Source organism: Rhinoderma darwinii, chromosome 3, assembly GCF_050947455.1.
Source record: "Rhinoderma darwinii isolate aRhiDar2 chromosome 3, aRhiDar2.hap1, whole genome shotgun sequence".
NCBI classification, from domain to species: Eukaryota; Metazoa; Chordata; class Amphibia; order Anura; family Rhinodermatidae; genus Rhinoderma; species Rhinoderma darwinii.
This window is the reverse complement of record NC_134689.1, coordinates 124,708,282-124,728,456: the sequence shown is the minus strand read 5'-3', so window position 1 is coordinate 124,728,456 and position 20,175 is coordinate 124,708,282. Positions and strand designations below refer to the sequence as shown.

Below are 20,175 nucleotides of genomic sequence, written 5' to 3'. Positions count from 1 at the left end.
AAGGGGGAGCGCTGTGTGGCACTATATACAAGGGGGAGCGCTGTGTGGCACTATATACAAGGGGGAGCGCTGTGTGGCACTATATACAAGGGGGGGGGCTGTGTAGTGCTATCCACAGTGGTATGTGTGTGGCGCTCTTTATAGGGGGGGCTTTTTGGTGCCATTTACAAGAGGGGGAGGGCTGTGTGGCGCTCTCTACAGGGGGGCTGTATGGCACTATCTATAGGGGGCTGTGTGTAACGCTCTCTACGAGGGGGCTGTGTGTGGCACTATGTACAGGGGGCTGTGTGTATGTGGTGTTTTACAGTGTGTGGTATTATTATATTCAGGCGCGCAGTGTTTGGTGCCATTATATTTAGGGGTACAGTATGTGGCACCAGGATAACTTTATTTTCGTTTATAGGTGTGGAAATGTTGGAAAAGTGAGGAGACGTCTGAGTGGCAAATTCTGCAGAAATGAGTCATGGCCGGGAGAAGTCGACATGAGCGCTGGACCAGATGGAGAAGAAAAGAGGAAAAAAAACTACTAGAATCTGAGACGTCGTCACCTGTGAGTCACTAGATTTATAGAGAATCTGTCACCTTTCCTGACATGTTTATTATAGGAAATCCTTGTATTTCACAAAAAGTCTTTCTGCAGTCCAGGACCGATAGACAATTCCCCTTGTCAGGAGGTTGTGTCCCTGCAGTGTGATACTGTCAGTATGTAGGGACACCACGCTGTGACAAGGGAAATCGTAACACTGTTAATGCTTGCCCAAAAAGGTAGTGTTAAAAATAGTTACGGCGCGGCAGGGCGGCGGTGAGGAAGGGGGGCCCAAGTTTGGGCAACAGCCCAGGGCCCATTGTCTACTTAATCCGCCACTGCTGTAGAGTCTTCATTATTTTTGTCGCCTGCTGTTAACAATAGTATAATAGTTGTATTTTTTAACTCAATGTTACTGGACACTAAAATGTTTACATAGGATGGGAAAATTATCACATTCTCCAGGTCATAGATGCTCAAGGGAGGAGGCAGACTTTTAGAACATGGCCTGGCTATGCCCCTATGCTCAGGCCTTTTAGGGAGGGTTTGTAGATGTATTATGTACTATTAAGTCTTTCTACTATAGCCACACTCCTCATGTTTGCCTTTTGGGCTTGATGGATAACTCTACCCCATCTCATCGCTAATCTAATGGGGATAGGTAAAGACCCCCCTCAAGAACTCAATAGAAAAAAAAAAAAATGGTCAATGAGCCCTTCCCACACGAACACATTGTATATATAAATAGAGGATGCCGACAGAAAAATGCTCCATGGTATGGGGTTCTTGGTGCTCCTCTCTACTGACACAATTCTCTCTGATGTCACTGCATTCTCAGCTTGCGACTAGTAGTAGGGTACCATGAATGATCTTAGTTGGGATCTGTTAACTGAATCCCACTCATTGTGACATAACATAACCTTCTGACACTTACTATATATACACTTTCCCTGATGTTTGAAATGTCTGTGCATTTTATTGATCATATGTAGATGTGTATTTGTACAAAATATTTATTCCTTTTCTTAGTCCAATTAAACAAAATAAATAAAAAAAAAACACACAAAACAACTAAGAGAGGATCGTGTACTATTTAGGCAGTGTTCACACAGAGGATTTTTCCTGACAAAAAAATTAGATGTGGATTTGGCGGAGATCCTGCTGCAGAAATCCTAAACTGACCCTAATTTCTGTTGAGGTTTTGCGCATTTTATGGGGCTAATCTGCGTGTGGCTACCGGACATTTTTTTTTGGTTTTCAATTCCACGTGCAGAAAATGTCACCCTGTTTGAACATTGAGAGGGTTTTTTTCAAGCAGAGTTCACGCTAATTTCAATGTAGAAAATGTGTTGAAATTCGCCTGAATTTTCCTCTGTGTGAACAAGGTACAGCACAGGAAAAATGCTATAAAATCTGAGGAAATATATGCAGCATTAAATAAAATCAGATGAATTTCTTTCACTGGCATAGTATACGCTCTGTTCTGCATGGATGTTAAATGTTTTTCACGTTTCTTGTAGGGTTTTCTTTTTGTAGTTGAGTATCTGGGAAAACACGAGGATTTCTTTTGTGGTAACCATAAAAACAAAAACCAGTATCAGCCTACATATATAATTAATGACCAGGACCTGCTGTTTAGAAAATACAGGCATCCTGTGAAAGGAAATGCAAAGTGTAAAGAGCACTGATACAATCAACTTTAACCCCTTAATGACCGCCGATAAGCCTATTCACGGCTGTTAGGCGACAGCTGGAGGCTTGGAGACAACATCAGGGGACCCTCTGATAGGAGGAGGTGATCGCTGTGAACACCCTATCACAGCGATCACCACCCGCTGAATTTAAACAACGGGCTCTCTCCTCTGCTCTCCGCCTCTCCCCTCAGTTGTGGTTTTGTGAGAGGAGAGACCGAGACCTGTGGCGAGAATAGAAACAAATAGTTACAAACCGTGAAAAACACATCACATTACACTGTAATAACCACCCCCCCCCCCCCCCCCCGTTTTTTTTGTTAGTGTTTATTTCAATTTTTATAGTAAACGTCATAAAAATAAAAATTATAAAAAAAAATACAAAGAAAAAAAAAAAATGTAGTTAGAAAAAGAGTCCGCTCTGTATTACAGAATACAACAGGTTCATGGGTGGCGTCGACCTTTCAGACCAAGCTCTCCAACCTTATTTGATCAAAAGGAGAACTAGAGCCTGGTACAAGAAATTGGCAATATATCTGATGCAGGTTTCTAATTTCAATTCTTATGTAATATACAAAAAGGCCCAGGGTACCATGACATATCTGGAATTCCCCCAAAAAATTATTGAACATCTTTTATTTGAAGATGGGGGAAGTAGGACGCCATGAGTCAGAAGATGTCAAGAGACTCCCGGAGTGTCACTTTTTACATCCTGTCCCTGAGACACAAAATGTATCCGCAGAAGACATGGAGTTTTCCAAAAACATGACCGAAGAAGCGAATCACGTTTTTTTTTTTGTGCCCCTTTTGCCCTTCAAAACCAGGACTGTGTAATCACCCATGCTTTGAGACCTACCATACAGTAGCAAATTACTGAATTAGGGAAAACCAAAATAGGCAGGGATTCCTTATGCGAAAGTGAACCGGTCAATGAGAATTCTGGGTGGGGGGGGGGGGTGGTCTTTACATCTGTAGGGAAAAACTTTTTTTTTCTGTTTTCATTCTCACTATACCCCTAGATGCATATCTTTAGGTCTGTGATAATACATAGTGTCATAAAAATTTTAGGTAAAAACCCTGTGGGGTCTTCTTTCCCAGATTGGGTCATTTTTAAGTGTATTTTTATGATCCGACACCACAAGGCCTCCGCAAAGACACTATGGTGCCTAAAAATCAACTTTGGAAACAGTCATCCTTAAAGAGGCTCTGTCACCAGATTTTGCAAACCCTATCTCCTATTGCAGCAGATCGGCGCTGCAATGTAGATAAGAGTAACGCTTTTTTTTTTTTTTTTTTAAACGAGCATTTTTGGCCAAGTTATGACCATTTTTATATTTATGCAAATGAGGCTTTCTAAAGTACAACTGGGCGTGTTTAAAGTGATGTAGATACTTACCTGCAAACGCTGATGCTGCTGCAGAATCAAATGCAGCCTCTGGTGCCGATGTGTCCTCGCTCGTCCGACACGATGCAGGACCTGGGGCAGGAAGTGAGGGACGTCACAGCGTGATCTCTCAAGAACACGCTGTGTCTGTGCACTGCCAGAAGCTGGGCATTGTGAAGAGAAGTGGATGATGCTGATTCGTCAGCATCATACACTCCCATTCACAACGCCCAGCTAGTAAAAGAAGCAAAAACGCCCAGATGTACATACACAATACACGCCCACTTGTACTTTAACTTTAAACACGCCCAGTTGTACGTCATTGCACCTGTCTGCGCTGAGCCATGAACGGCCGGCGTTACATAGGGAACTTACGGCTCCCTGTTCTATTATAGGATCCTGAGGACGCAGATACAGTTGAAACCGGAACAAAAACAACCTAATGCACATGATGACCTCAATTATCTGCGCTGAATTTCGGTTTCTTTTACAATTAATTGCCCAGTCCTAAAGTAGACCTATTTTAAAATATTTGTTTATTATACACTATTGTGCAAGTGGGTGCAATTCCTTTTAAATGCACTCTTTTTGTACAATACAGTATTTCTCTAATGGTGGCAAACTTTGTTAGTCCGAAAGGAGTAACATTGTATTACAAAAAAAAAAATCAACATTTAGCTTTCCTACTGGGTTACATTATCTAAATATTGTGATTGACAGGTCATATAGACAATCAAACTTTGACCTATAAAACGGCCCTGAGAATTATAGTCCCCACCCCTGGAAGAAGCCAGAAATGACAGAGAAACGCACAGTGTGTGTCTAGTTATTTTTAATCTCCCAACCACAATTTATGTACAGACAGGGACTTCGAGTTTATTCAAAAATATCAAGCAGATCACTCACGTTCTGCCCTGCCGCTATCAGCTCAGCACGGCAAAGAAGTATACTGTGTCACATCCAGGAGAGTTTACTTAGTGTTCCGAAGAAACACTCCTAGCTGGCAGCTACACTGCTCTACGAGCAACAGGCTTCACACACGCTGGTCAGTCCTACTGGCACTCTGCCAGCTCTGTTTCCTACATGCGCACCACCTCCTTAGTAGGGCCATATCCACAGGGGCCCAGTGAGGCGCTGCGGCAGAACATCGCACAGGTCGTACTGCTATAGTACATGTATATTCTGGTGTCCTTCCTTTATAGAATAGCCCTTTATTTCAAGGTAGCTAATTCTACAGTTTTTACCGGTTATTCATATAAGTGTTATTTGGCTAATTATACAATTACCACATGAATAAACAGATTATTGTTGGCTAATTTTGTCCAGTCTGAGGGTGTGACATTGGAGAGGGGGGGGGGGGCGTCACTCACATCTACTTGGAATTATTCTGAGGCGTGGGAGATGAATATATCTTTTTAAATATTTTGTTCGTTTTACTAAATCTAATAAAAGTTATTTTATTTGTTATACTATACAACCACACATTAGTCCTCTCAACTTTTTCTAATATATAGTTACATATCCATTGGTGGTGTACACGTAGTGTGGTTTATTCCCCTATACAAACATATATGTAATTTAAGAAGGTGGTCACCATCTTTATTCGATATTAAGATTTTTAAATCTGCAGGATGTCACATCAGTTGCAAAAATGTTGTAGCTTTTCATTGCGGAATTCACCTATTGCAAGGATTGGGAATCCACAGATAAACTTTCACATCAAAATCAACAACAAAATCTAAGCATATTTCATTGCGAATTTCGGCGCAGATTTTAAGGCCGGTTTCACAGCCTAATTTTAATGCGATGTTTTAACAAAACCTAGCAGGTTGTTGCGGTGTTTTCCCTGCAGCAGTGCATTCACATCATCGTTCACATTTTGCGTTTGTGTTGCAATTTTTCCTCAGTGTAGAACAACCATGGTCTTCAGATGTTACAAGGAAGAGGTTTAAAATTAGATTTTAAAAAGGTCATTTGTGTTTTGCAATTGAAAAGTAAAAATGATGATTTCTAGTGTAGGCTTACTGGAATTTATTTTTATTATTGTTGTTGCCTTTTTCTTCTTAATATAAAAAGGTAAAAGAAAAATCAGCAGCATGGCAAAATGGCAATTACCACATATAGTTTTTGTCATGGTTTTCCCATAGTCTTTTGTGGCACAGCGGTGGAGGAAATTATGTGCTGCCCTATGAATCCAATTCCTATCCATAATACTTTGACACATATGGGTCTAAATAAAGACTTTGAATTAAAATGTTTTATAAAATAATCTTAGTTGCACTATACTTTGCACTTAAAAGGGGTTTTCCAGTCCCTAAAAATTGATCGCCTATCCTTAGGACTGTCGCGACCCCCGCCGATCAGCTTTTTTTGAAGGGGTGCAGCGCCCCTTCATTTCTACTGGCTCACTGTGAATCGCCGACGCAGATGTTGTGGCGATTCACAGGTACTGCAGCCTTCTTCTCCCATTGAAGTGAATAGGAAAAGAAGGAGGCTACAATACAGGTGAATCGCCAAAACATGTGTGTTGGCGATTCACATTGAGCAAGTAGAAGTGAAGGGGAAGTGGCGCTCGTACGAGTGCTGTACCCCCTTCAAAACAGCTGATCGACAGGGATCCCAGGAGTCAGAATAAGCCCTTAGACAGCTTTCACACGACAGGATTTGTGTCAGTATTTGGAAGCCAAGTCCAGGAGTGAAACAAAAAACAGAGAAAAAGTATAATGGAAAGATTGTACCTCTTTTCGTATTTTGGACCGACACCTGGTTTTGGCTTACAAATATGTGAAAATGACCTTAACCTGCTTGTTCGTGTTCTAATAGCACTATACTGCCTTCCAGATGGTAGAAATTCAAACAGGCCATTTCATGGGTGTCAAATGGTCCTTAAGATTTTAGCTGCTCTAATCAAACAACGCTCCTCAAATACCGGTGTATTGTAAATCATTGAAGCCAACAATGGCACCAGCCGTTTTAGCCAGCCTACACAGCAAATGCTTATCTTTCTCTGTTGCCATACTAGACTGTGACGCCGAAAGTCAAAACTCAATGGTTGCCCGATAACTTTTTTTGTAAAACCTCAAACACAAACTTTTTAAAACTCTTAAAACATAAATACAGTGTTATGCCTTCTTCACTGTTGCATATATTGTTGTGGACCCTGACAAATTATGCAAGGTAGTTAACACCAGAAGCTTAAATTCCTTTATAGCCACTGAAATAGGGCTTATAGTTATTTCTTAAACTATAATAATATTTATTGCACATGCATTTGGTAGTAATTTATGACCACCTCCTACTTTCGACGTCGGCAGCGCATAGGCCATGAAGGAAGTAATGTGTTGTGGGCTGGCATGGTGGGTATATAAGGTGTGCGATAGGCTGTCTGAACACATCACTTTATTGTTGCCATGGGTAAAAGGGGCGATCAGAGTTGCAAAAAGGGATGAGGATTATTGGCTTTCGGGCCAAGGGTGGCAGTATTTCTCAAACAGCGCAGTTTGTGAACGGTTTGCATGCTGCTCTGGTGAAAGTGTATTGCAAGTGGACAAATGGCACCATTGGGAATAACTGAAGTGGAAACTGGAGCACCAGGTGCCATTGTTGAGAGGTGAACTAAGGCTGTGAAGGTGCGCGAGGGCCGAACGACACCCTATAGTAGAACAGTTCACCGTAAAAATCAAACAGGGGGTTACCAGACGTGTGTATCAAACAGTTCAGCAAACCCTACTGCGTATGGGGCTCCGAAGCAGAAGGCTAGTCACTGCTCCTATGCTAAAAGGAGCATTGTAAAAAAAAAAAAAAAAAAAAAAAAAAAAAGCTTCAATTTGCAGGGCAATATTGGAATTGGACCATCGATGATTGGGATGTGGGATGCACTGCAGTCAGCGTGGCTCCAGATACCTGAAACAACCTACCTGCACCTTATTGACTGACACCCAGCCCATCTAGCTGCTGTCCGTGCTGCATACGGCGGTTACTCTGGATATTAGCTGGTGGTTATAATAATGTGACTCGACATTGATTGAGATATAAATATATATATATCTATCAATCTCAAACACATACATATGTGTGATCATATCTTTGCAATATAATATATATATATATATATATATATATATATATAGAGTACTTACATATTGTGAAGTCATCTAAAGTGCATAAATACAAATAATTTGTAGGAAAAAATAATAATAATTTTATGTAAAATATACTAAAAGAAACGGGGTGTGTATATATATATACACATACATACATACACACGTCAAAACGGCCTACGGTTATTGTTTTTCCTACCATAGATGGTTCTGCCGAAGATCGAGAAAGGACCAAAATAAGTAGAATTACCATGTCACAGTTAGCCACACGGCTTTATATTCTATGTAACGTGTTTTTGTATAAAAAGTTCCCAACAATAAACAGGAATAAATGCGGTCAGATGAATGTATTCCATTAGTGGAATGAGATGCAGTGACATATATTCAAGGACAGTGCACAAACCAAGAGTAATTAGAAACTTATGATTGGTCAAAAGAGACCACGTGATAGGCGAAATATCGGACATCATTTTTATCAATGAAATACATAGTAGCCTGTCTATTGGTCAAATTAGGCGGGATTCACACGACCGGGTCCCGCCCGAGCCCGAGTGCCGGCCGGTAAAATCGGCCATTTTGCCCGGCCGGTTTGCATAAAGTTTTGCATCCGTTCCGGGCCGGGCAGATCTGGACAGTGACATCAGCAGCAACTCCTGAAGGGGAATCCCCATGTGTTCGGGGATTCCGCTTCAGGAGTTTCCCCTGATGTCACTGCCCAGATATGGACAGAGACATCAAGCGCTCTGTCCAGGAGCGGAATCCCCGAAAACACGGGGATTCCGCTCCTTCAAGGAGCTTAAGTGGGGCTAGTACATAGCAGAGCGGGGAGATACCTCCGCGCTCTGCTATAGTGGCGTCGCTACAGTAGTAGCAGCCACAGCAGTGTACAGCGTAGCCATTCGTCCGAATGGCATCAACTCCTCCTCCTCACATGCACTCTGCGCTGTGAGGAGGAGGAGATAGAGCGCTAGCGACGGGAAACCCGGCCATCACTCGGGACACATTCCGGTGATGGCCGGGTATTACCCGGCCCCATAGACTATGGGAGCCGGGCGGCCGGGTACCCGGCCGAAAATAGAGCACGTCCTATTTTTTGACGGCCGGTTTTCCCGGCCGTCAAAAAATCGGTCGTGTGAATAGCCCCATTAGGGGTCTATTATTCCTAATGCAGCCGGGTGCCGGCCGATTTATGAACGGCCGGCACCCGGCCAGGAAAACCTGTCGTGTGAATGAGGCCTAAGTCACCTTATAAGTTTTTAAGTACAAATAATGGTTTTAATCGTACTATGTTATAATATGAGACATGAAGCTTTATCTAAACGTGGGGGAGTAAATATAACTATAGGGTTTTTTACAATGTGAAATAGAATTTAAAATATTTGGATTGATAGTTTTTTTTTATAGATACTATTGCCCTGATGTATATATGTACACCTAGTGCTATTTGTTTTGATAAATGTAAGTAAGCTATTATTAATTGATTGGGCGAGTGTTTGAATTGTGTTAGAATGCCTTGTATGCCCTGGAAAAAGACATAACGGCAAAAACCATGGTCGGGCTAGACACTTGGTGTGCCGCATAAAAATTTTATGCTTGATTTTATTTTAATCCTGTACATATAAATAAAACCTTTCAACGAAACACGCAATTGTGAGGTATTGATCTGTTAGGATCATCTTCAAGGTAGCCCGATTGTGGCACAGAGGGTGTGCCCAGCTGTACATCTAAAATGCATGCCGTCAATGGAACATATCTCTGACAAATATTGAGCAGGAGAAATATTGAGTCTGGAGACCGTCAGAGCGGTAAAACAAATTAATGAAACTATAAGTAAAAATGTAATCAGATGCAAGTTAGTAGAAGAGAACTAACGCGTTTGTTCTGTTTTTTAAAAAAAGTTGTACTAATTTCTCATTTAGATTTGAAAACTTCCTTTTTGGCGGCCATATTGGAGAAAACACTTCCTGCTTGTATTATCTACATAGACAATGCAGCAGTGTTGTGTGTTTTGCGGCAAGTGAAATGAATAGAAGCATAATGAAGAAATGTTACAGAATATTACAGTCTCCGGAAAGTTATGGAATATAGCCTCTTTCAACAGAGAGTGACAGGGGTACAATAGAGTGGTTATTATTTTCCCATCTTCTAATTAGGAGATTACTCTGCTCCTTTGCCCCAGTCAATACAGCAAAGCTAAGTGATCTACAGAAAACTGGAACCGTCAGCTTAACATAACTACTCTAGTAACGAGTCAAATTATATATTACTTATTTCATACCTGTAAAACAATAAATATACTTATTTTAACAGTAACAATTTATTGAAAGACTTACCCGATGCTCATTAATCAGAAGGTCGCGAGCGGTGTTGAAAATCAAACTGTGAAGATCTTTAGAGTAGAAAGCTAAAGTATAATCATAATCAAAGCCATAAATTTCAATGTTTTCTAGGTTCATTTCATTGTTGGAAAATATAGCATTTGGATTCAGCATATTACTTGAAATTGAAGGAATAATCTCTGTAAAAGAAGAAGAAAAAAAAAAATAATCAAAACAGCTGACAAATACAGAACCTTGTGTTACAAATTAAAAACCCAGGATTTGAGTGGCTGGCTTTGTTGTGTCCATTTAGTAGCCCGTTACAGCTTTAGCCAATGAATATACACCCCTCTGCACTGATCTCATGAAACAACAACACAAACCATAACTTTTATAAAAATTCAAAAAACGCAGGAACAAAACTATCATTCAAGCATTTTGAGCAATATGTCCAATAGGACACTGGTGATACGCTGCATTTTGCTGCAACTCCTATATGTGAATACATTATACTTTGTCATTATGACACAGGCTGCTATTAGGGCAATACATAGTGTGCCCCAACAGCAGGCTTATAGAACAGACAATTGTGGTCCTTTCTAGGTCCCCAGGGCTGACTGCAGAGGGTTCCCCCAATATCAAATTGCATCACCGGGTTTCCGGTGACACAATTGAAGAGGGTAGTCCCTTTTGATGATGCCACGGACCGCAGCGATCAAAGGGTTAAACAGCTGGGATCTGAGTTTTTCCCGATCCCAGCTGTACTTAGTAGGCTTCTCCAAGTTCAGGAGCTGTTAGAGGATGAGCGCTCATATAGGTCTTGGAAGCGCTGTAGAAAAAAAAAACTAAACAAAACAAAAAAAAAAAAAAAAACACGTCACTGTAGACTAAGGACCTGCACGGCCTGCCGTCAGAAGACAGTGCGCGGTCAGGTCAGGGTTAATGGAGAATTTTTCACTAACCTGAATGTAAATAATATCAGATAGGCCTAGTTCACATCTCGTTATTGAACTACGTTTAGAATGTACGTCGATAAAGCTCTCGGCATACACGCTCAACGGGTCCATAGAGATCTATTATCCGAACAGAGACCAAAAGTGTGTCCTTTTAGCCAGTGTTGGGCTGGTATACATCAGTATACCTTTTTGTTTGAAGGATGGATTAGCGTAGTAGACTATGCTATTCCATCATGAGGGATGCGAGAGAAAAAAAAAAAAGGGGGGGGTACACTGCGCAGTATAGGCTTTTGTTTTTTTTAACATGGAAGCCTCAGGCTTAGTTCACACAGGGCGGATACACTGCAGAAAATTACACCGCGTATCCGCCCTGATCCCCGCAGGTGCACTTTTCAGACGGAAATGTCCGCTGAAGTAAACCGCACATAAAAGTATAGTCTATACTTACTCGTAGCCATGGCGATGCATCCCCCTGATGTCCTGCAGCGATGACGTTTCATCCCGTGTGACCGCTGCAGCCTGTGATTGCTGCACAGTCACATGAAATGAAACGTCGTCCCAGGAGGTCAGGCTGGATCCAGAAGCAGAGAGATTTAGGTAAGCATAATTTATTTTTAAATGAAATGCGATATTTCTGACGGCAGAATCACAGCTTTTCTGCCATAAAAACCGCAACATCTGCTGTTTGTTGCAGGTTTTACCTCCCATTGATTCAAGGTGGAAAACCCGCAACAGAAAACCATCTATTCCGCAGCATAAAATGCTGCGGAAAAAAACAAAAAAAAACGCAGCGCACGTCAATTTATGAACGTTTTTTCAGCTGATTTTTATGCTGTGTGTGGATGAGATTCAAATCTCATCCACTCTGCTGCTACTGTATTACACTGCGGATTTTCCACAATTAAATACGTTGCGAAAAAAATCGTATGGACATACCATTATTGTAGGGCATCCATCACAGGTATATGTTGAACGCATTTGTTTGGAGGCTTCCGAGGGGACAGATTCCTAGAGAAGAGCATCAGGTAGCGTTCGGTCCAGAATTGGGATGCCCTGGCCAGGGTCCCGGGGCATTGTAGAGCTCCTGACATCACGGTCCATAAATGGACAATAACTTCTGGAGCTTTCCCAGGCACAGCACTTCAGTTAGCGCTCTGCCAGAGGGGTTGGAGCGACACATCCCACTGCATGCCTATATAGTGAAATACATTGAAGCCTTCCATCGGAGGTGTATGTCAGGAATCCGACATATACTAGTCCTTCTCAATGAATATCAAAAAGCTAATTTCAGTAATTCAATTCAGAAGATGAAACTCATATTATATGGATTCATTACACACAGTGATCTATTTCCAGCATTTTTTTCTTTTAATGTTGAGGATTATGGTAACAGTTCATGAAAACCCATAATTTAGTGTCTCAAAAAATTTGAATATTAAATAATCCCGATTTCAAAAATGATTTTTAATACCGAAATGTAGGCCTACTGAAAAGTATGTACAGCATATGCGCTCAATACTTGGTCGGGGCTCCTTTTGCTGACAATACCCCATAGATTCTCTATGGGGTTTAGGTCAGGCAAGTTTGCTGGCCAATCAAGGACAGTGATACTGTGGTTATTAAACCAGGTATTGTACTTTTGGCAGTGTGGGCAGGTGACAAGACCTGCTGGAAAATGAAATTTGCAGCGCCATAAAGATCGTCAGCAGAGGGAAGCATGAAGTGCTCTAAAATTTATTGGTAGACGGCTGCGTTGACTCTGGACATGATATAACAAAGTAGACCAACACCAGCAGATGACATGGCCCCAAACCATCAGTGACTGTGGAAACTTCACATTGGACCGCAAGCAACTTGGATTGAGTGCCTCTCCACTCTTCCTCCAGACTATGGGACCTCGAAAGTAAATTTTGCATTTCATTTGGAAATCATCCGAAAACAGGACTTTGGACCACTGAGCAACAGACCAATCCTTTTTCTCCTTCGTCCAGGTAAGACGCTTCTGACGTTGTCTCAAGGAATGCGACAGTTGTAGCCCATCTCCTGGATACGTCTGTGTGTGGTGGCTCTTGAAGCACTGACTCCAGCCGCAGTCCACTCCTTGTGGATTTCCTCCAGATTCTTGAATGGCCTTTTCTTGACAATCCTTTCAAGGCTGCGGTTATCCCTGTTGCTTCTGCACCTTTTTCTACCACACTTTTTCCTTCCTCTCAACTTTCCGTTAATATGCTTGTATACAGCACTCTGTAAACAGCCAGCTTCTTTAGCAATGTCCTTTTGTGGCTTATCCTCCTTGTGGAGGATGTCAATAACGGTCTTCCAGACAACTGTCAAGACAGCAGTCTTCCCCACGATTGCGAAGCCTATTGAACCAGACTGTTGGACCATTTAAAGGCTTAGGAAACCATTGCAGGTGTTTTGCGATGATTAGCTGATTATAGTGTGACACCATGAGTCTACAATCTTCAACTTTTACCCAATATTCTAATATTCTGAGAGACTAAATTTGGGTTTTTCATTAATTGGTAGCCGTAATCTTCAACATTAAAATAAAAAAAATGCTGGAAATAGATAACCGTGTGTAATAAATCTATACTGAAATAAATTAACTTTTCGATGATATTCTAATTTATTGAGAAGGACTAGTACTTCAGTTAGACTATATGCTGATGTGAAAGGGGATTTAGAACAGCATGCATAAGGCACAGATTTGAAAGGACTGGGGCTACACTGATCTAGACACAGCAGGGGAACAGTTCATTCTCAGCTCCAGTGAAAGCCTGCACAATGCTACACCCAAAAACACCTCCCCATGATGAAATACGCTTTCCTCCTTAGGCCCATCCCATGTTTACCCTTAGAGAAACTTTCTCCGGACCTTTATAACGACTTACATGAAGCCCCCTACCGAGGTACATCATCAGGTACTGCAAAAGCAACACACACACACACACACACACACACACTCTAGGAGCTGCATAAGTTATTTCAGAAGAAAGTATGTACTATAAGCAATTAATCCCTTACAGCAGGGGTGGGGAACCTTTTTTCTGCCAAGGGCCATGTGGATATTTGTAATATCATTCGCAGGCCATACAAAATTATCAACTTAAAACTGACCCTGCTATATTTGGTTAAACATTCAATTAACTCACCCCTAATGTTATGGCTGGAACTGCTACTATTTGGTAAGGCGCGTGATGTTAGCCGGCATCGATGACCATGCTACTGCGTCGGTCAGTCTGGAGCGGTCGAATCTTTGGTAAGCTTTGAAAAGAACTCGCAGGAGAAAGTTGTTCCGACTTACTTATAGGGGTTTTCCCCATCTGGGACATTTAGGGCATATCCACTGGATATGTCATAAATGTCAGATAGGTGCATGTCCCAGAGTTGGGACCACCATGCATCTCTAGAACGGGGCCTCCTAAACCCCGTTCTACCTCTCTGTGTTCCGGCTGATTTCTGACCATGAAGAAGACAGCGTAGCTCGCTGAGCGGTTTCCGTAACTTCCATAGTAGGGAATGGCAGTTACGGAAGCAGCGTTGCATGTGAGTAACGCTGTTTCAGTAACTACCATTCAGTTCTATGGGACTTACAGAAACAGTGTAGCTCAGCGAGCTACGCTGTTTTCTTCTTCATGGTCAGAAATCACAAGCTTCAATCACAACACAGAGATAGAACAGGGTTTAGGGGGCCCCGTTCTAGAGATAGATCTGGGAGCCAGAGATGGGACCCGCATCTGACATATCCTGTGGATATACCATAAATGCCCTTGATGAATTAAAAAAAAACTTTAAGTCACCTGACCTCACTTAGAGTGAGTAGGGAAGCGGATGGAGCCAAGGAGAGAATGACACGGCGGCCAGTGATTTCGGGGTGTGCTGTGACGGGAGTGGACAAGACCAGTCCCCTGACCTCACATCACTGACTCAGGTGACGAGACAGCTCCACTCTTGGGCCGGAACGCACCGACCTCACTCAGACCACCGCCATACCTGGCTCCATCCGCCCTTCTCCTAAATGCGAGTAAGTAGGGCGGACAGAGCCAAGTAGCGAATGAGGCGGCAGCAGCGCAGTCTAAGTGAGGTCGGGCTGGACCAAATGATCTTGGGGGCCTTATACGGCCCAGACGTTCCCCACCCCTGCCTTACAGTAAGTTATACCAATAATTACAAGGCAAAAATCACCTAGCTTCTAGTATCTTGGTAGTTGGTACATTATTCATGTATTATGAATGGGAGTCCTGATTAACTCTAAGAGACAAATAAGCAAGTAAAAACGTGGTACAGTTACCCATAGCAACCAATCAAATGGCTTAAAGAGGCTGTCACCAGATTATAAGTGCCCTATCTCCTACATAATCTGATAGGCGCTGTAATGTAGAGAACAGTGGTTTTTATTTTGAAAAACGATCATTTTTGAGCAAGTTACGAGCAATTTCAGATTTATGGTAATTACTTTCTTAACCCCTTCCCGACACATGACATACAGTTACATCATAGCCGAGAAGGGGGAAGTATGAAGCGGGCTCACGCAGTGAGCTCACTCCATTCAATGCCGGTGTCGGCTGTATGTTACAGCCGACACTTCAGAGTAACTAGCGGCAATCACTCTCGAGCGCGATCCCGCTAGTTTAACTAGGTAAATGCCGACCGCAGCATTTAAATCGTGAGAAAGAGGGGGGCGACCCCCTCTAACAGCTCATCGCGGGGGGTTGGGGGCGATGGTTGCTATGGCTGCCTGGGGGCCTAATGAAGACCCCGAGGTCTGCCATATTTGTACACCTATTAAGCCTTGCCTCTGGCAGGGCTTAATAGATGCCTGTCAGAATCACGATATACTGCAATACATTAGTATTGCAGTATATCGTGCAAGCGATCTAACGATCGCTGGTTGAAGTCCTCTAGGGGGACTAATAAAAAAAAAAGTAAAAATGGAGTTAAATAAAGTTTTTTTTTGTGTTAAAAAAAAAATAAAAAAAATATTAAAAGTTAAAAAAAAACAAAACCTTTTCCCATTTTCCCCCTAGAGCATAGTAAATAAATAAACATAATTGGTATCGCTGCGTCCGTAAAAGTCTGAACTATTACAATACATCATTATTTAAGTTGTTTAAGACGGGAAGGGGTTAATAGACAACTGGGCGTCTTTTTACTTTTTACCAACTGGGCGTTGTGAAGAGAAGTGTATGACGCCAACTAATCAGCATCATACACTTCTCATTGTTCCAGCCCAGCATGATCCAGAGCACAGTGTGATTGTGCAGTGAAAGAAGCTGGGCTAGAACAATGAGAAGTGTATGACACTGATTGGTCACCATCATACACTCCTCTGTACAACACCCACTTGGTCAAAAGTAAAAACACGCCCAGTTGTCTATTAAGAAACTAATTAGCATAAATCTAAAATTGCTCAAAAATGACAGTTTTTCCAAATAAAAACCACTGCTGTTATCTACATTACAGCGCCGATCAGATTATGTAGGAGATAGGGCACTTATAATCTGGTGACAGAGACTCTTTAAAGTGTAGCTAAACGTTTGACAAACTTCTGACATGTCATAGAGACATGTCAGAAGTTTGGATTGGTGGGGGTCCGAGCACTGAGACCCCCACCAAATCGCTAGAACGAAGCAGCTGAAGTGCTCGTGTGAGCGCTTAGCCGCTTCGTGTCTGTTCGGCTATTTCCAAACTTCTGACATGTCTCTATGACGACATGTCAGAAGTTTGTCAAACGTTTAGCTACACTTTAAAGGAGTTGACTATTTTAGACAACCCTTCTCAATATGCCCTATTAGGGCAAATGGACGCAATAAAAAGGGGTCCTCCACTCGCAACTGTGGCTCTCCCTCTAAAGGAACTAGTATTTTTTCGATTACCATGGATAATGCTTTAATGACTTACAATGAGGACTCACGGTCAGTCATCCAAACAGCTGATCACCGGAGGATCTAATATGGGGTAAATGTTTGTCCAGACCAGACAACCCCTTAAATCTTCTAGAGTTGTGAAAAGGAAAACTGGAATTTAATAATTGGTTACTATAAACAACGGCTTTACTTTATGTCTGCACTGGTTTTCACACACGAACCCCGAAAGTCTCACTTTCTAGCCTGCCAAACACTGATTTTTACAGAAACACAGATGCTCACCCAATGCTTTAATGTCACACGCTGTGAACCAGCAATTATCTATTCAGGAAAAAAAAAACAGAATGCAGAACTGGCGGTACATAATCTACATCACTGCGCTTGATTGGCCAGCAAACTCGCCTAACCTAAACCCCATAGAGAATCTATGGGGTATTGTCACGAGGAAGATGAGACACCAGACCCAACAATGCAGACGAGCTGAAGGCCGCTATCAAAGCAACCTGGCCTTCCATAACAGCTCAGCAGTGCCACAGGCTGATCGCCTCCCTGCCACGCCGCATTGATGCAGTAATTCATGCAAAAGGAGCCCCGACCAAGTATTGAGCACATATACTGTACATACTTTTCAGTAGGCCAACATTTCGGTATAAAAAATCATTTTTGAAGTTGGGCTTATATAATATTCTGATTTTCACGGACACTAAATTTTGGATTTTCATTAACGGTTAACATAATCATCAACATTAAAAGAAATAAAATGATGGAAATAGATCACTCAGTGTGTGATGAATCTATAGGAGTTTTTTTACTTTTTGAATTGAATTACGGAAATAAACTTTTTGATGATATTCTAATTCATTGAGAGGGACTAGTATATATGTAAAAATCTTTCTTTTTCCATGTCAAAGGTGGCCTTTAATCATGTAGCAATTTTTTTTTTCTTTTTATAACTTTTTCATTTTTGCCATGGAATTAGCTGTATGAGGCCTTTGTTTTTATAGGATTCTGAGGTACATAAATTCTTCTTTCATTTCTTTTCGGGGGTGTATGTTGCAGTGGCACCATCGCTCTATCAAACCACTTAGATGCACTATAGTAATAAGTAGGGATCCCAGTGATATACCTTAAATTAAGCATGAGGATATTCCTTTGCAACAAAACACAGCAGGGCAGATTTGCTGTCATGTACACCGTATGCACCAATGGCTCCACGTTCCTTGGGAAACATGGTCCAGGATACTGAAATGTGCAGAAAGTTTTCAGAAGTCACACTTCGCGCCAGTGGAAAGTCACATCTTCTTATGACAGAAACTAACAGTGGGTCTTTAGAAATATGGTGCTCAGAACGAAGACCATACTTGTTAGGCTTTATTCAGACGAACGGGAAAAACGTCCGTGAAACGCGCGTGATTTGCACGCGCGTTGCACAGACCTATATTAGTCTATGGGGCTGTGCAGACATGTTCGTGATTTATACTGAGCGTGAGTCCGCTGAAAAAGTCACAACATGTCCGTTCTTCGGGCGTTTTGCGTGAATCACGCACCCATTGAAGTCAATGGGTGCGTGAAAACCATGCATGCCGCACGGAAGCACTTCCGTGCGGACTGCGTGATTCGCGCAACAGCTGTCAAAAGGATGAATGTAAACAAAAAAGCACCATGTGCTTTTCGGTTTACAAACATCCAAATGGAGTGTCATAATGATGGCGGCTGCGCGAAAAGCACGCAGCCGTGCATCATATGCTGCTGCCACACGGAGCGGTTAAGTGGTTTTTGCGCGCGCAAAAACGCCACGCTCGTGTGAGTGAGGCCTTAATACGAGAACATGGGAAGCATGGTGGCTCAGTGGTTAGCTCAATTCTAGCCAAGGACAATAACTGCATGGAGTCGGTACATTCTCCAGGTGTTTATATGGGTCTCCTCCCACACTTCAAAAACATAGATCGATTAATTGACCCTCGTGTATCGGAAATTGGGATCGTGAGCTCCGTTGAGGGCAGGCACTGACATGAGTAGTGACAATGTCTACAGCATGTCAGTGCTATTATATATATATATATATATATACTAGCATAATTCATTAGTCATTGTATTGCTCTGTCTGATCTCAGTCCCTATAGCTTATTACTAAACCGGGACAACACTATGTGCTATGTGACATTGGGAGACGGGGGACTGTCAGGCTGCAGGTGCAGTAGGGTGGTAGCGCTCAGGTGAGTCCTTGTGAGGGGAGATCTGGAACGTATATTATCACTGTATACGAGGGCACGACCCCGGGACTCATTCACCTGTTGTGTCACTCTCTACTCTCGCCACGACCACACACATTCACAGCCCAGGGAGGGAATGCCAGTGTGGGGCACAGTCATTCTCGGCTCACCGTTGATATTCCTCCTCGCCTCGTTGTAGTGCTGACTCAGATACCTCCTCATATCGCCGTCCTCCGGGCCGCTTGAATAACAAGCCGAGAGGTAACGCAGCCATCCGTTCGTAGTCCTGAGTGGAGGTCCGAAGCTCCCGGCCACCATCTTTCCAGTGGACAGGGTCAGCCGGCAGCAGCCTCCTAGAAATGCCCGAGCAGGAGACATTGCGGGGACTGAGTGTGAAACAGCGAGCGGCGCCACTATATAGGAGGCCGGTCACTTCCTAGTGACATCACTGCTAGGAGAGGGCGGCACCGGGGAACCCTGGAAGAAGAAGCGCCTGGCACTTCTGAGGAGATCCGTTCTGTATATTATACTATACATACATGTTTGAAATTGTGTGCCTATATATACTTTATTTTTCTTATTAAAACTGAAGCTTTTCTTTTGAATGAACATGCAGTTTAGCTTTAGTTTTAGTGTTGTGGTATATTTTTCACCCAAACTTCCAGTATAAATATAAATGTAATAGAACAGCACTCCAGACAGGTGACATCTAGTGAAAGCCCTTTATTCAAGCATTCATGTGCCAACTATCAGCGCTGGTGAAATCGCCACATATAACAACTGTTCAGCTAATAAGCCCTTCATCAGGCTGATATAGTGAAGGGTTATGAAAGGAGTTTTTCCATCTGGACAGCCCATGTAATTAGCAAGTCTCTGTACTGTGACATCACTATGTGCAAATATTCCACTACTGTGACATCACTATTTGTATGATTTAGTCATACCTTTACTGAGTGCATTATCCCTATACAGTGACATTGTTATGTGCTTTATCTAATAGCTGTAACATCACTGTGTGCTTTATTCCAGTATGATGACATCATTTTGTTCATAATGTTTGCACATTGCTGTGTGCATTGTTCCTGTACTGTGTCCATTATCCATGTTCTGTGACATC

At 42.3% G+C, this 20,175-nt stretch overlaps 1 protein-coding gene across 1 annotated transcript in view; it reads right to left on the bottom strand.

Annotated features, from left to right (window-relative positions):
* NT5DC3 (5'-nucleotidase domain containing 3) overlaps positions 1-19,525 on the bottom strand; it is a 73,807-nt gene extending 54,282 nt beyond the window's left edge. The window contains exons 1-2 of the mRNA XM_075856670.1: positions 19,229-19,525; positions 10,035-10,219 (exon numbers count right to left, since the gene is read on the bottom strand). Coding sequence (XP_075712785.1) covers positions 10,035-10,219; positions 19,229-19,436 — 393 coding nt within the window. The 5' untranslated portion in view covers positions 19,437-19,525. The remainder of the gene's footprint in view (positions 1-10,034; positions 10,220-19,228) is intronic.
* Between the last annotated feature and the right edge of the window lie 650 nt (positions 19,526-20,175).